This window comes from Plecotus auritus (genome assembly GCF_963455305.1).
Source record: "Plecotus auritus genome assembly, chromosome: 8".
NCBI lineage: Eukaryota > Metazoa > Chordata > Mammalia > Chiroptera > Vespertilionidae > Plecotus > Plecotus auritus.
In genome coordinates this window covers 133,130,829-133,144,163 of record NC_137782.1, presented here as the reverse complement: position 1 = coordinate 133,144,163, position 13,335 = coordinate 133,130,829, and the positions used below count along the sequence as shown (strand labels likewise).

General features: G+C 40.4%; 1 protein-coding gene across 7 annotated transcripts in view; it reads left to right on the top strand.

The window, feature by feature from the left end:
• PLEK (pleckstrin) overlaps nt 1-13,335 on the top strand; it is a 61,912-nt gene that overhangs the window by 27,948 nt on the left and 20,629 nt on the right. For 2 of the 7 annotated variants that reach the window (XM_080686916.1, XM_080686917.1), the window contains one exon: nt 10,697-10,897. The exons of the other annotated variants lie outside the window; for them this stretch is intronic. In XM_080686916.1, coding sequence (XP_080543042.1) covers nt 10,856-10,897 — 42 coding nt within the window. In that variant the 5' untranslated portion in view covers nt 10,697-10,855. The remainder of the gene's footprint in view (nt 1-10,696; nt 10,898-13,335) is intronic. 7 annotated transcript variants of the gene reach the window in all.

The window sequence follows — 13,335 nt, the reverse complement described above, 5'->3', positions numbered from 1 at the left end:
TGTGAAATCTCACTCTCTAAAATAAGGACCAAGCAGTCACAGCAGCAGTTACATGTGTTGGGCAGAGTTTCTCTCAGCCACATGGTAAGTGCAGAACCCATGGTCAGCCTGGCGTGGCGCCAGGTCCTGGTATCCGGGTGATGAAGGAGGCAGTCATCTGAACTGATAAGATGCAGCAGTTGAAGATTGCTGTTGGCTTTTCGGTTTCCCTTCCCTTCAGTGTCTTTTCTGTGCCATATGCCTCCATGTTCTGCCCTTTCTGCCTTCAAACATCTGCTCTCAGATCATCTGAGTTGACACAGCAGAAGTGGGCATTAAAACAGAGATTCTTAGAATTGATTTCAAAAAACCTTTTAGTATAAAAAAATTTTAGTAAATTATCATTTTTTAATTTAGTAAAAAATTTACTAGAAATTTTTTTTTAGTACTCATCACCCAACTTTAATAATTATGAATTCATGGCCAATATATATTACATATATCTTTGTATATACATAAAAATGTACATATATTTCATCCTCACCTGTATTTTTCCCCCTACAAATCCCAGAAATTATGTCACTGGATCCATAAATATTTTTTTTTATTGTTGACACTATTATAGTCTCCTATTTCCCCCCTCCACTCATTCCCGCGCCCCCTCATGCCCCCCGCCCTCACTACATAGTTGTCTGTGTTCATGGGCATAAAGATTTTAACAGAACCTCTAGAAAGTAAGAATTGTTGTTGTTTGTGTGTGTTTAAAATGACCACAGTACCATTTAAATTGACCTTGGATATACTCTATTCCTTTTTAATAAGTTATGAAGAATAAAATTCACTTGTACTTTTTCCTTGCATGAAAGTTTAACAGCAACAAGAATTTCCATTTTGTGATAAACAACTAGCAAAATGAACAAAACTTACATAACAACTATTTTCAAACAGTGAAACTCAGGCAATATAGAGCTGAGACCTGAGAGGACTGGAATAAGCTATATTATTTTCCAACCTCTCCATTCTGGTGGGATCAGTGAGATTCTATGTTACTTGACACCTGATTATCTACTGCACACCACGCCCAGCTTCTGCTCCTATTCAGGGCCTCTGTGTGTGTGTGTGTGTGTGTGTGTGTGTGTGTGTGTGTGGCATGCCCCTTAGAGCACCTAGAACACTATACTTCTGGAAGCAAATAGGTAATGAAGATATCCCATTAACGCCTGCTTTAATAATTTTCCAGTTCAAAAATCTTTATTACAATATAAAAAACTCATTATGATACTCAACCTTGATTAATCATTTATATATTTACATATATGATAGAGCAGCCCATAATTGTTTTCCGAGAAAGATCTGTGTTCTAGCTTTATTTTTATTTATTTATTTATTTATTTATTTATTTTTTAAATAAATCTTTATTCAGATTATTACAATTGTTTCTCCTTCCCCCCCCCCCCCATAGCGCCCCTCCACCCAGTTCCCACCCCACCTTCTGCCCTTACCTCCCTCCCACTGTCCTCATCCATAGGTGTATGATTTTTGTCCAGTCTCTTCCTGAACCCCCCATACCCCTTTTCCCCTGAGAATTATCAGTCCACTCCCTTTCTATGCCCCTGATTCTATTATATTCACCAGATTATTCTGTTCCTCAGGTTTTTTTTTTTTTTTTTTAATATATTTTGTTGATTTTTTTACAGAGAGGAAGGGAGAGGGATAGAGAATCAGAAACATCGATGAGAGAGAAACATCAATCAGCTGCCTCCTGCACACCCCCCACTGGGGACGTGCCCGCAACCAAGGTACATGCCCTTGACTGGAATCGAACCCGGGACCCCTCAGTCCACAGGCCGACGCTCTATCCACTGAGCCAAACCAGTTAGGGCTGTTCCTCAGGTTTTTAATTCACTTGATTTTTAGGTTCACTTGTTGATAGATATGTATTTGTTGTTCATAATTTTTATCTTTACTTTTTTCTTCTTCCTCTTCTTTAAGAATACCTTTCAGCATTTCATATAATACTGGTTTGGTGGTGATGAACTCCTTTAGCTTTTTCTTATCTGTGAAGCTCTTTATCTGCCCTTCAATTCTGAATGATAGCTTTGCTAGGTAGAGTAATCTTGGTTGTAGGTTCTTGCTATTCATCACTTTGAAAATTTCTTGCCACTCCCGTCTGGCCTGCATAGTCTCTGTTGAGAAGTCAGCTGACAGTCGTATGGGTGCTCCCTTGTAGGTAACTAACTGTTTTTCTCTTGCTGCTTTTAATATTCTCTCTTTGTCTTTTGCTCTTGGCATTTTAATTATGATGTGTCTTGGTGTGGTCCTCTTTGGATTCCTTTTGTTTGGGGTTCTGTGTGCTTCCTGGACTTGTAAGTCTATTTCTTTCACCAGGTGGGGAAAGTTTTCGGTCATTATTTCTTCAAATAGGTTTTCAGTATCTTGCTCTCTCTCTTCTTCTGGCACCCCCATAATTCTGATGTTGGTACGCTTGAAGTTGTCCCAGAGTCTTCTTACACTATCTTCAACTTTTTGGATTTTTTTTTTCTTTTTGCTTTTTCGGTTGAGTGTTTTTTGCTTCTTTGTATTTCAATTCTTTGACTTGATTCTTGTGTTCCTCTAGTCTGTTGTTGGGTCTCTGTATAATATTTTTTATTTCAGTCAGTGTATGTTTAATTTCTAGTTGGTCCTTTTTCATATCTTCGAGGGTCTCGTTATATTTATCGGCCTTTTCTAGGATATTCTTGAAAAGCCTTATAACCGTGGTTTTTAATTCTATATCCAGTCGTTTGTTTTCCTCCATTTCTTTCGTTTGTGATCTGTTTCTTTGACGCCGCATTTTCACTGCTTCCCTGAGTTGGTAGGGTAGATTTGGGTGCTAGGTTTCCTATATGGCCCAGTGGGTCAGCCTCCCCAGTTAACCTGAGGTGGACACTCTTGGTGCACCCCTTTGTGGACTGTGTGTACAGCCTTGTTGTAGTTAAGTCTTGATTGTTGTTGGTATCACTGGGAGGAATTGACCTCCAGGCCAGTTGGCTGTAAGGATCAGCTGTGTCTACGCTGGGAGAAGTTCGGTGCTGGTGACAGCCTTATAGGATTAGACTTGCCAAATTGCAATAGCCTCTGTGCTCAGCTTGGATGGGGTGGAGTCTCAGGGCGGAGCAGACAGTCTTGGCTTCCAGTCAGCCTTGCCCTTGCGCACGCACCTCCAGACCTCTGCCTTCCCCGGCTCCCAAGTCTCCGCCCGAGAGTCCAGATTACCCCCACAAGAGCATGGGTCCCCAGGGGCTTGCCTGGAACTGGGGTTCAGTGCAGTCAGAACTGGGGTTCAGTGCAGTCAGGAGCTTCCGACTCCCTTCTGCTAGGGAAAGCCTGTGGCAACCTCCACAGCCTTTGTGCACACTGGCGCATGCGCCTCCAGACCCCTGCCCGCTGGGGCTCCCCCGGGTCTCCCCCGGGTCTCCGAGTCTCCGGGTGCCTTTCTCTCTACTTGACAGTCCAGACTCCCCCTGTATGAGCCTGGGTCCATGGGGTTTCGCCCAGGACTGGGGTTCAGTGCAGTCAGAACTGGGGTTCAGTGCATTTGGGGGCTTCCTTCCCCCTCCTGCCAGAGAAAGTCAGCCAGGCTCTCAGCTGCCCTTCCTCCCTGCACGCACAAAGACCCTTTGCCATACATCCAATTCTCTGTGAGCTTTTCTCTTTCCTTCTAGTTGTAGAATTTTCACTCAGCCAGCTTTCCTGTGGTTCTCGATGGTGTCCGTTCTGTCTTTTAGTTGTAGTTTTGAAATTGTTGTGCGAGGCAGCAGTTTAGGTGCTTACCTATGCCGCCATCTTGGTTTCTCTCCTGTGTTCTAGGTTTAAAAATAAATTCTATAATCACCAATACAGAAATTATATATTCATCTATTGAGGTGTGAATTACTTGTGCATTCTATCAGAGTTAGCCTGTGCAAATAGAAGCAATATTATTTTACACAAATGGTAACATGCAGTGCTACCATTGTGCACCTTGCTCTTTTTCACTTACCAATATACATTCATCCATTCATTTATCATTTAATATTATTTGTAGAGCTCCTAATAAATGCCAGGCCCATTCTAGATGATGGGGATGCAGCCTGTCTTTTGGGTGCATTGCCCTGACATCAGCAATACTTACAGGTTCAGACTGAAAATCCAATTAGTAGGACCCAATGGGACTGAGTCTAGCACCAAGTTTACTCTATAGACAGAAACAGGTTGAGAAAACAGCATGCAAAATATCTTTGTTCTCATTGGTGATCCAGCAACTTCACACAGGGAGTGCAAACATAGTTTTCATGAATGAGGTCAAGGTATATGGGATTCATCTTGAAACAGAGAATGTACTATCCTAGTTCTCTACCTGTCACTTTATATGATTCTAGTTATGTAGACCCAAGGTGTGCATGCCAATTCATTGCTCTCCCAGTAAGCAAGACATGTAACCAATTTGTGGTATGTAGTAGTCCACATTTATGCAAGGAAGTGGTGCTGTGAGAAGGCAAACCCAGGATTATCTCCCCAAGTGGAACTGTTCCTCTCCCTTTACTCACACACATGCACACTCTTGAGGGGAGACAGACAAAACAAGTGAGTATGTCCTAAGGACAGTATTGGTAAATGCTATGATGACCAATAAAGGAGAAAGAACTGGAGATGACCGAAGATGCTCCTTTATACCACAGCGAGGGGAGTCCTTGTATATTTATCATTTGTACACAAGTAAGTATATCCATAGGATTCTTGCTCAGGAGCAGATTTGTTGCGTCAAAGAATATGTGCTTTTTGTAATTTTGATAAACATAGTCAAATTTCTTTCTGTAGAGTTTGCTCAACTTTATACTCCCCACCAACGATGTGCCTATTTCCTACCTACACCTTTGTCAACCTAAGTTTGGAGTCTGAGCCATCTGATATGTAAAGAATAGAATCTCATCATTCCTTTGTGATTCCTTTTATTATGAATGGGTTTACACATTTTTCATAACTGTAAGAATCATTTAACCCCCTTTCCTGAGAACTGTTAATTCATGTCCTTTACCCATTTTCTTTTTTTGTGATTCCATTTCCTTGTATAAATTCTTATTGCATTAAAAAATAAGCCTTTTGCCTGAAATATGGAATAAATACTTTATTTCAATTTGAAATTTATCTTTTTGCTTTGTGGTGTTTTTCTAATACACTATTTTTTACTTTTATGGAATTTAAAGTATTAGTTTTTTATGACACCTCCATTCTGGGATTACAAAAATAATTTTATCTCATGTTTCCTGATAGGACTTTCCTGATATCATTTTTAATATTTAAATTTATTGTTCATCTGGAATTAATTTTGATACGAGGTGTGAGATATAGAATCTAAAAATTTTTTTTCCATATGCTATCCATTACACCACCATGATTTATTGAATAACAACTTGATAATATTTCAGAACTTATCTACCTGCTTTAATCGGTAACCTAGCATATACACACTTTTGGTCTTTGCTAAAGACTACAACTCAAACTTTGTGTTGCTCAACTGTGATAAAGGATGATTTACATGGAGGACTGCTTAAAGGATATTCATCTGAGAATTTTAAATATACGCGTGTATTTTTTCCCTATGTTTTATTTCTGCATTAAGACCGAGAGTTGTTGTTGTTGTTTTTAGGTCCTCATCCTAGGACATTTTTCCATTGATTTTCAGAGAGAGTGGAAGAGAGAGGGAAAGACAGAGAGAAATATCCATGTGAGAGAAACACATCAATTGGTTGCCTCCTGCAAGCGCCTGACCAGGGCGGGGCGGGGCGGGGAAGGAGCCTGCAACCGAGGTCCGTGCCCTTGACCGGAACCCTTGACCAGAATCAAACCCGGGACCCTTTGGTCCACAGACAGAAGCTCCATTCACTGAGCCAAACCCGCTAAGGCTGTATTGCTCTTAATATCCTGGAAACCACGACCTTGAAAAAGACCCAACTATCTAAAAAAAAAAAAGCAAACAAACCAAATGTAATTGAATCCTATTCATTTCGTAGAATTGCAGAATGGAGGTGTTGGAAAGGTGTTATCTGGCCCAGTTTCCCCTCCAAGAGTTATTTGGTAAATATTAAAATAAACCCCCAATTTAACTTTTTCCCCTGTAAATGAAATTAAGGTGTCTTTTAAAGAAATGGGAAGTCTGTTTGAATCAGAATGAAATATACACATGTTTCTAAACACTAAAGTGTTTAAATATTTTCAGAACCAAATTACGATCTGATTTTCATTTGGTTTAAATTCTGTTTGGGAAACAATTCCTTTCACCATTTATGGGAGGTTGGCTGCTAGAGGGCCTGTGATCTCGCTTCTCTCCTGGTACCTCCCCCAGCTCTGGCCCCGCCCCCAGCTCTGGTTCCCCACTGTGTCCTGAGCAGTCAGGCGAGAATCAGCAAGGACATTTGCAGCTGCTGAGAATACGTTGTGCTGATTTAGGAATAACAGCTCTGAGCTGATGATATCAGTAGCTTTTAAAGTAGCTTATTTAAAACTCTCTGCAGTGACCTCAGCTACACGTGATGCCACTTAGCTCATCTAGACGTGGGCGGGAAATGTAAGAAGAATGGGTGACAACTGGAACTCCAAGCAGCTGTATCTTCAGAGGCCCATTTTAGGAAAGAACTGGACTGAACAAGTTGAAGAGTGAAGATACCCTTGGTATCCAGTGACCACGATGTAGACATGGAACCTGTGTGGCCGCCGCCCTGCAAGCCTGGGGAGAAAGCTTGCCTCCCGACAGCAGCTGCACATGCTATCTCTTGAGCGCTGCACATACCTTCTGTGGTGGGAGCTCTGGCCCCCCGTTTCCGGTTCCCTTTGTATTTTGTTGATTCTGCAGGAGATGACTCCGTGGTCTCATGGACACGGTCCTATCAGTTACTGTGGGTTTCTCCCGTTGGCCCTCCTTGTGATTCTCTCTTGCAGCCCATGTGGCCACCATCGCAGGTGATGCCTCCTGAGGTCGGCGGCATCCAGGCTGTGGATGCCTGACTCCTAGAGCGCCGATGTCTGCACTGGGAGCACGTGCCTTGTTGCAGAGCCCACGTGAAGGTGCTGCTCCCAGCAGAAGTGCTGTTGGGACAGGACCCTGGAAAGCTGTGCTTAGTCTTCTGGAGCCTTCAGTGTGCTAAAGCTACACCAAAGCAGGGGACACTTTGGCATTCATAATTGCCATTTATCTGTTAATTAGACACCAAAGTGATAGCATAAAATCTCCAGCACTCTATACCTGTTATTAGTGAAATATTCATGGACCATTATTAAACACGATCTTACTAAAAACTTGACAAGCTCACAACATCCAGATCATTACAGGACTCGACACCTTTTCAGCCTAATCAAAGATCTGTGTGTGCTGTTTAAAAATTAGCACATAAAGTCTCCAGCTGGTTTGTGTCCTGCTTTTCCCACTTATTTCTATCGAATGCTTTTTATTATATTCTAAAAATAAAATCACAACTCACATATAATACAATGGAGAAAGAGAAGTCAAAGACAAGTTTATATGGAGTGAAAGAATGTTAAAATCAATTGACAAATAGGCAAAACCATTTTTTTTCCTGTGGGGGGGTGGTGCAATAGGGTGAAATAGAGTGGACTAGAGTCTGTTGAACCTCTGTCAGACAGAATTTACGGAGCTGTAAAATAATTCAAATATAAGGAAAAACACAAACTCCATAGAATCAAATAACCTGTAAATGTGTGCTGTAAACGAAGCATAATTTTCCATTGGCGACATGCAGTAATCTTTTTTTTTCTTATTCTAAAAGTCTTACATTTTCCTTACACCAATAAAATGTACTATAAGAATGTTTCCAAAGTTTTGATCTAATGTGGAGGATTAGAAGCAGGACAGAAAGAGATTTAAAAAAGTAAGCCTAGACACACATAAATAAAAAAAAGACATTCAAAGAGGTTCTAATTATCTGATCTGACAGAGGGGAAGAGCATTTGCTTCAACTCTTGTAAAGTCCTAAATACGTCACTCATTCAGACAGTTCCCTCTACTGACCACTAGGTGTTGCTAAGCAGGCATGATGACCCGTGGCTTGAGGAGAAGCAGGAGTGTTGCCTCTGATTCATCCCTGGTAATGTTCAGCTGATGAACACATTTAAGAAGCTACTTGGTGGCAACACAGGGGGTTGCTTTTATACTGTAGGCATCCTGGAAATGTGATATTTTAGAGTAAGGAATCTTTACGACCTCTGGTCATAATCGGGCAAAGAGAGAAAACGTTACAGTTTGGAAGTCACTTGGCTAACGAAAGAAAACGAGGTAAATTTAGCCATGAAACGAGACTTGGTAAATCTATGAACTGTTTCCATTGCCTGTAAAAATACAGACAAGGCAAAATACTTGTTTCAATGAAGACAGGGTAACCATCCTTTTATTTGGTTTGTTTTGCTCAGGTGCCATCTAATTTTTATTTTTTCCACTCCTACGCCCCCAAGCTTTCTAATAATTTCCAACTAATTTTGGTGCAATGAGAAGTGGACGGTGAGCCATCTGTAGTTTTACGTAATCTACATGAGCCTAAAATGAAAAGTGAAAAATAGAGGGGCAGTGACTGCTGGTTAGATACAGAGTTGAAAGAAAGGAGGAGAGTGAGTCAGGAGGCTGTTAGAAAACCTCAAGAACAGACTTTCCTGTTCCTGAATTTTCTGGGGTTTTGCCTATGCAGGGGCCTTTCACTCGTCTACTATTAAAAGTGCCCTGATCTTACTTTGGGGGATGAGCCCACCTCCATCAGGCACTGTCCAGGTGGCTGAGAGGGAAGCACTGAGGAAGCCTAGTCCCATCAAAGGTGGGGTCCCTGGAAATTATTGCAGAGCCTGGAAACCACTGAAATTCTTTTAGTTTGTGTCTCAAAGACACCACGAACTAGTTCTTTCTTCCTGGAACCCCACAGCTGCCCTGATTTCTGTCCTTTCAAAGGCCCGAGTCTTCTTTGTATGCCTATATGTATAACCCATGGATACAGACAATAGGGTGGTGAAGGCCTGGGGCATGGGACGGGGTCAGGCTGGAGGGGGTTATGGAGGGGGGGAAGGGGACATACGTAATACTTTCAACATAAAGATTAAAACACACACACACACACACACACACACACATACACACACCCAAAGATCTGAGTGTGGAATAAGTTAGCCACTCCACACTCTTCTAGTAAATTCCTATTTGCCTATGTTAGTCAGAGTTGGTTCCTATTGATTGCAGACAAAAACTGCTAATATAATGAGGAGCAGGAACTAGTAAAAAATCTAGTCCTATGATTACTTCTATAATCTTCATTGAACTTACCATTGAAAAGAATTAGCCTCACAATTTATGCAAAGATAATTTCCCTGTCAATTTGTTTGATGATTACCTTAGTTTGTAAATATCCTATGAACTGATGTTTGGTACCTTAAAACTAAAATACATATGTGAAAATGTATGTTTTGGTGCATCTCTGCTTTAAGTAATTCTTTTCATGTTTTATAAAAATGTGGCTCAGTGGTTGATTGTCAACCTATGAAACAGGTCACGGTTCGATTCTGGTCGACACATGCCTGGGTTGTGGGCTTGATCCCCAGTAGGGGGCGTGCAGAAGGCAGCCAATTAATGATTCTCCCTCATCATTGATGTTTCTATCTCTCTCTCCCTCTCCCTTCCTCTCTGAAATAAAAAATATAGTAGTATATATATTTTAAAAAATGGATCAGCCCCAGAATAATGGAGACTCTTTGAAAATGAGAAATCACTAACATTTACAGGCACTTACCAAATGTCCCAGACACTTTTCTAAACATTTACAAATATTACCTTATTTAAACTTCAGAATGACCACATTGAATAGATGTTATCATCCCCATCTTACAAATGAGAAAACTGAGGCACAGAAGGATTAAAGATTCTTTAGAGAGGGGATACAATTCAACCTATAACAAGAATGTTAATAGACATTGCTCAAAAAGAATTCCGTAGTCAAATAAATTTGGGAAACACAAGGTTAAACACCACCACAATAAGACTGTCTGCTGTAGTACTTGAATTTGTTCATCTAAAGGCCAGTCACTAAGCTGAGACTGTAATGTACAATTTCTCAAACATGTTTGAATATGGATTGCTTTTTTACCAGCCTACTGTAGGGTTAGCATTCTGTGTGTCAAATGGTCCTCAGGTTGATGGGAGGCAGCAGTACCCTGGTAAGATCTCTCTCTTCTTTTCTGGTTCTACCTCTTCCTGCTCTGTCACCTTGAGACAACCACTTACTTTTCTGAGCATGAGCTTACTGATGTCTCAGATAGAGACAATAACAAACTTCCCCCTGTGGATTTCTTGTAAGGACCACAATAAATGAGGCTGGCTGAAAAATAGGTGGTAGAGTACTTGGCATAGAAGTGGGCATTCATTTAGTAGTAGCTACTACCTTTGTTATGCTAACCTGTTGGTTGTAAATTTCTTGGAATTTTTATTAAGCATTTCTAGGATCTCAAGAATAATTTCAAAGCCAGGACTATTTCTACTAAGAAGGTTTTCTTGTTCATTTTTCCTCTTCTTTTGACCATTTTTCTTCTATTTAGGAGAATGGTTTTCCCTATGGTAATACAAATTTACAGCTGTACGTTTAACAGTTTCCAGCATTAGCACAGAAGGGGTTGTTTCTCTGCAGTTCCTTATTCTGATCTTCCACCCCAGTGAGGGGAAGAGGATGTGATCATGCGATCGCCAGCCAACGGGAAATTGTGAAAGGGACCTCACTATAGAAAAGCAGCCACAAGTGCCTCAGCTCTCAGAGGAGGTTGAGCGTCTGAGAGGACTTGTCTGAGAGTGGACCCAGCTGTCTGTCCATCCAACATGGAACCAAAGCGGATCAGGGAGGGCTACCTGGTGAAAAAGGTAAGCAAGAAGTGCCACCTACAAGGGTGTCACTGGAGAGAGAGGTTTGGGGAGGATTAGAGTCCAGTCTGCACTCTCTGTGCACTCATTTTAGAAATGTTGAATGCTGAACCTATTGGGTTGAACTAGGAGAGCATTGAAGCATGTGAATGTTCAGGAGGAAGCCAGTACAGGTTCCACTTCGTTCTGGTTCTTAAAGGTGAACTTATCCAGCACAGGTGTCAACAGAGCTTGATCTTGTGGGACTGAGAACTCCAGGCTACAGGGTCTGGAAGGCGAAGGTCTAAGCAAAATCAGTATCCTTTTCAAGAGCCACATATGCCTGTTATGACTCAAATTCTTTTGCTGTAGAGGTTATTTGGAGAGACTATTCAGTTGTTATTTAAATTCCAATTCCTCTCCTTTTTATTATTTTTTTTTTTTGGGGGGGGGGGAAGAGAACAGAAAATGATTAAAGATGAGCTGATATAATAATACACCAGTTGTAGTTTATTACTTGGGCTTTCTTCTTAGAATTGGTACATTAAAACTCTACCTTTTTTTATTGGCCTGAAATCATTCACAATTCTTAGTGAATTTATATAACGTGCCATTAAAGTGGTAGGTAGAGCACCATTTTAAAGATTGGAAAATAAGGACACAAGTGCACTCAACAATGCTTAGTCCCAATGGCGTGGCATCAGGAACTTGAATTTTGTTAGTACCGTTGGTTTTTCTTCTGCTGGTGAGCATATGCCATGTCACTGTGAAACTCTCCAGGATGTTGAGTTCACACTCAGGGCTTATTAGCATCCTGTGGGCAATACCCATATAAATAAGTACACTCACACTGTTCCAAGTGAGCTAAGCATGTCGGAAATGAACTGAATTCAAAATGTTCCTTCAGATGCCCAGCTTTTTAATGGAAAGAATGCCTGCTATGACTCTTTTAGGTTGTTTGTTGGTTTAACGTTTTAGCCAAAATGTTCTACTTACAAGGAGGTTAAACAGGACACATTTCTGCCTGATTCTCTTTTAATTTAAAGCTGGAAGGGACCCTAGATCATTGGGCCTCATTCCCTCATTAACAGAAGAGGAAATTGAGACCCGGAAGCTGGTGACTGCCCAAGGTCACATGGTTGTGACAGAGTTGGGGCCAGAAACCCACTCTTTTGAGACCTGATTTGTGGCCCTGAGCTCAGTCCAGTACACCAGGATTTTCTTAAAGTAAATTTAATCTAAGCTAGGATTTGTAATGCATCTATGGTAGTGAGAGGTATGAGTGGATGAAGGAGACTACATAAACGCTCAGTTTATGTTTTCTCTAGCTGGCTATATTTTGAAACATCCTTTGGAAAACACACACATATGTACACAAAGGTGTATGTAAATTCTTTGTAATAGGCACCAATATGCCTTTTGAGAAGCAAAAATAATTAATGTTGACTTACTTCTTTCCTGATTGCTTTGGTTAGTATCCTGAGATGAGCAGGTAAATGGAAACATTTTCTGCAAAGTTTTTTTGTTCAAAAATAACTTAAACATCTTGTAACAAAAACTGTTTTAAGTGTGTATTTTCATATTTTAAACTCTATAAATTACAAAAAAAAGAAGACTGAATCTTTAGTAAGTGAGTTTGCCCCATTAGAAAATGGGAATGATAGGGTTATAGTTTTAAGTTAATAAATACAGTTTTTAATTTTTTCAGATCATGGCCTGTAAATGGCAATCTAGAAAATGTAACAAGAAAGAAAAATAGTGAAATTTCATAATGATATTTACATCTTCAGTAATTTTTGCATTTTTCTCTGGGACCTTTTGAACACTCTGTGTTGTAATGTATTAAGATTTCCTAATTTGTCATTTTTAAGAAATGCTTGCTTCAGAAATATTCTCTTGTTGGCTGCAGAACTACACCTGAAGCCAGAATTTCCTGGGAAGGTGCTGAAGTTCTTAACTTCTTTAGATGTTAAGTTTCATTTAGGTACCTCATATATGGGGTTAAAAAATTTACATATATATATATAAAATGGGATATGTACTGGTTCCTAGCTTGGTTGCCAAGTTAATAGTGAAGCAAGGGCCAAGAAAATCTTTCTCTGGCAAGGCTGTGCGAAGCCTTGACTATGGTTTTTGACATTAAAGCATGACTGGCAATAATGTATGAATCTCCCTCCAGGCACTTTTTTTTTTTTACTCATGCAGTTTCAGATTCCTAGGTGGTAATAAAAATATCTTCCTCCTTATTTTTCTTTTATGAAGAGCTCAGTCCAGTACACCAGGATTTTATTGGAGATAAAGATGTTTGGGGTAAAAAACTACAACACTAGGAAAACTCTGGTGCAAGGATTTTGTCAAGTCAGAAATCTTGGGATCGGTAATCAATGGAATGTTTCTGCTTTTCTTTTGTGCAAGGAAACTTCCCACATTTCACAGTTCAGGTTTCCTCCTTTGCGTCA